The sequence below is a fragment of the Salvia hispanica genome, unplaced genomic scaffold, assembly GCF_023119035.1.
Source record: "Salvia hispanica cultivar TCC Black 2014 unplaced genomic scaffold, UniMelb_Shisp_WGS_1.0 HiC_scaffold_304, whole genome shotgun sequence".
Classification (NCBI taxonomy): Eukaryota; Viridiplantae; Streptophyta; class Magnoliopsida; order Lamiales; family Lamiaceae; genus Salvia; species Salvia hispanica.
Genome location: NW_025952030.1, coordinates 1 through 4,000, shown reverse-complemented (window position 1 = coordinate 4,000; position 4,000 = coordinate 1). Strand labels below are relative to the sequence as shown.

Genomic DNA, 4,000 nt, shown 5'->3' with positions numbered 1-4,000 from the left:
ATGGTCATCGAGTAATGAGTTTTGCTAGGTAATGAGTAATGAGTTTTGCTAGGTAAGCGCAGTCAAACATATGCGAACAAATTAAGCGTCGTTTCTGTTATTCCACATGTGCAATGCCAAATCTCTTCTCTTGTTAGTCCATGCATCTGTAGGCTCAATGTTGTCGACATAACTGGGGTTCTCCCAAGGCTCTTCACTTCCTACATTTTCCCCTAGCTCAGAGTGCATTCTCGATTGGGTCGTCGTCCATTTCACGCCTGATAAAGTTGTGAAGTATGAAGCAGCAAGTGATTAGCCTCACTTGAACCTGTAGCGGGTAGAAGCTAGGACTCCTTAGTATTCCCCAACGCATCTTCAAGACGGCAAAGGCCCGTTCAATGACATTGTGCGCTTTAGTGTGTCTCATATTGAAAATCTCCTCTAGATTTTGAGGCACGTGCGCATTAGGTCCCCACTCTTTGAGATGGTAACGCACCCCTTTGTAAGGTGTCAGGAAACCCTCGCTGTTAGCGTATGCATTGTCGCATAGATAGTATGTGTCTGCAAATATTCTAGGAAGTAAAGGTTATGTCATAATTGGTAAGGTGTAGCAAGTTCTTTATAGTTCAGACTGTAACCTCTAGGGACGCGCAGTCCATATGGCCTTGAGACTGCATCACGGAGAACTCTCGAATCTCCAGCCGACCCTTCCCAGCCAGGTAGTACATATGTGAACCTTAAAAATCTGTCACAAGCCGCAAGAACATTGGTTGATATTTGTCCTTTCCGAGAACGGTACCTTGGTTGGTCCTGAATAGGCACCCGCACGTTGATGTACGTCCCATCTAATGCTCCTACGGCACCCTACTCACAAAATGATTGCATATTATTTGAATCAGCAAAAGCAGCAAAAACAACAAGCACACAACTCTGAAGTCCTCAACAACACTTGAGTTAAACTTAATTGAAGGAATACACAAACACAAAATCACTTACTCGTTGCAATATGAACACAGATGCAGATAGAGTAAGGTGGCAATTGCAAGACGTAATTACTAACCTTAAACCACTTCCAACGATGGTCGGTGCAATTATCCAGGACAGGTTCGGGCTGCACAAATAAGATCTCGTGGAGTCGCAGTACACCACCTAGAACGTTATGCATATAACGAGACACCGTATGCGAGGATCTTGTGAAATCATACCCAATAACTCTAGTTTTCTTGTGATGGGATAAGATGCATAAGAACATAGCCACTTGTTCCTCCACTTTTATGTACTGTGAGTCGGTCAGGCCGCTGTATTGTCGGAGAACTCGGCACAAGCGACCGAATGTATTCCTATTCATGCGCAAGTTGTTAAAACAATCTCGGTCCGAAACTCGTGTAAGTCTATCCATGTTCTTGATTTGAGCAGGAATTCTCGAAACAAGCACATATCTCCCCCTCAACTGACGAACGTGTCTTTGCCTTCATGGTGGAATGAAGAGGGATACAACCAAACTTAGTAGAAGCATGTTCATCTGATGTGATCGCATGATTTCCTCTAAAATGAGCAATAACTCAGTACATGCTATGCGACGACGCCTCAACTGCAAACATGATATTGAATTTCAGTACTTCATAGAATAACAAGTTGGGAACAAAGCAAATTAAGTTTTTTCAACTAATTTACAAATTACACAAAATATCACCCCTTTGTCAATATGATTGTGTACTTGAACAACAAAGCATACGAATTGTAGAATGGTCCTGTCTCTTAATAATGACACACCTAAACATTTGAAATCATGATGCGAGATTTGATATATTCTCAATTGTCGATCCTGAACCCACTGCAGCAATCGAAATTTTTGAAACAATTCATGGGTAAGACATCCCTCGGCGATTTAGGGATAAATGGGTTGGAAAATCATGATTTGAAAATAGCTTGCACAATAATTTTTGCGACCCTAACACATTCAGTAGAGCACAACGAAATTGGGACTACAATGGATTCAAGAAATTGGAACACACCACAAATGGGGCGTTTGTTTTTTAAATAAAATTAGTCGCATTTTCAAAAAAATTTAAAACGTCAAACAATCGGAGATTGGTAGGATGAGGGAGTTACCTGGTGTCGTCGGGGGTTGTCGTCTTCCATCTCTTCGCCTCCACTGAGAAATCGTAGATGTAGCCGCAGTCAAGACTTCTTCAAAGCTTATGAAAGAAAGAATGAATGGAGGGGAGGAGAGAGAAATGCATATAAAGATTGTAGGGCTCTGAGGGATAAATTTGTCTCAAAAGTTTTAATCCACATTGGTGCATCGGGAGCGCCGCCTAATACCTCTGGAGAAGAGGTATTCACTACCTAACTGAATATAGATAATAAACTAGAAATCTTTCCGGGTCGCAAGGATTCACCGGGTCCGTGCTGCAATTTCAGATTGTAACCAAACACAAATATAAGCATGGAAAAGGGGGCTTATCCACATTTTTCTACATATTCAAACGACTCCTTAGTTTTGTACAAAAATTCCCACAACTGTTTAATGATTTTTTTTTCTTTTTTGTCTAAACCTTTTATCTTTTTCATTTGAACATGGTAAAGAAAATGTTATATTTTTTGTTTTCATATTTTTTTTAATATAATAATAAGTTATGGAAAAATTTTTAAAAGTTAAATGAATTAACATATTATATTATCGGGAAAAATTAATGAAATGGGGTCGTTAGGGCCCGAAATGGGTCATTTTATGCGGTGGGAGCTACCTAAAGCAGAAATATAAATGGTCCATTTCGGGTCATGAATCCGTTACTTGATTCCACTGGTATAGCTCGAAGATTCAAATTTAGAGTTTTTAATTTTTTATAATAATAATAATAATAATAATAATAATAATAATAATAATAATAATAATAATAATAATAATAATAATAATAATAATACAACTGTTTGAATTAAAGTCTATCCGTCCAGATTCTAGTAAGGAAATGGCGGAGCGGCTTCAGGAGGCCGGGGGCACCACCGAGCTAGGATGAGTGTTGTGGTGATGGCTCGAATTTGAGTCATCTATCCATTTATTGAATTACTGAATATAGAAGTCAATGCAATCGGGGAGGGGATGAGATGCGGAAAATACATAATTGCCCATTGGAAAGATGGCAGCCATCCTAATCAACCAATGGGAAAAATTGAAAGAAGCTTGGATTCCTTCCGTCCTAAAAAAGTTGAGTCGTATTTCTTTTTAGTTGAGTCATTTCTCTTTTTAACAAAAGACAAAATATCTAATCACTCTTTTTTTATTCCATCATTTACTTTACAATCTCTTATCTTTCCTACTTTTTTAATCTCTCCTATTTATTTAATATAAGCTTTTGATCTCAAAAGTTTGGTCACAACTATTATGGTAAACACGGTGAAGTTATAGAGTCTGCACATAGTGTACACCATAGCTTGAGTCCTCGGCTCCTTGCTGATTTTGTAAACCGTAAACAAACACAATTCGAAGAAGCTCAGTGAGATCCCGAAGCGTGGGATCAGTTTTCTTCACGGAAAGGTAATTTAATCGCGTAAACCAATTAAGAAGCTTGATGTATTTATTGCAATTGGCATGACTGATGACTTGCTGTAGTGCTCATTCACCCATAATTCAAAGTAGAAAAAGTTTTAGGGCCATTTGAGGAATGAATTGTCGTGATTCATTGTAATTCACTGCTTAGTAATTTCAGTACAACACAGCAAACCTATGGAAACCAACGCTCAAATCTAGAGCCAAACTTTCCCCAACTTCTGACAAGATCACCACGGTATAATGGGGGAATCTGAGAAGCGGATTTGGAGTGGACGGCGATGGGCTTTTGCTGCGTTTTTGGGAATAATGCTGCTACACAGCTTGGCCATTTTGCTTTTCACCAGAGGTTTCCTTCTTACTCGCACGGAGCTCTCCCAATACAGCGAATGCAACGACGTTGTGGAGTCGCCTTGCTTTCCTCCTCCCCGTGATCAAAATACTAACGGAAGCTGTTGGAGCCAGCCTGTT

The 4,000-nt window shown here is 39.5% G+C and overlaps 1 protein-coding gene across 1 annotated transcript; it reads right to left on the bottom strand.

Annotated features, from left to right (window-relative positions):
• Positions 1-38: 38 nt before the first annotated feature.
• Positions 39-1,378, bottom strand: LOC125198860 (putative nuclease HARBI1). The gene is made up of 3 exons (XM_048097109.1): positions 1,040-1,378; positions 618-843; positions 39-540 (listed from the first exon to the last, which is right to left on the bottom strand). Exons 1-3 carry the CDS (start codon positions 1,376-1,378, stop codon positions 218-220), a joined length of 888 nt encoding a protein of 295 aa, XP_047953066.1. The 3' UTR covers positions 39-217.
• Positions 1,379-4,000: the final 2,622 nt, after the last annotated feature.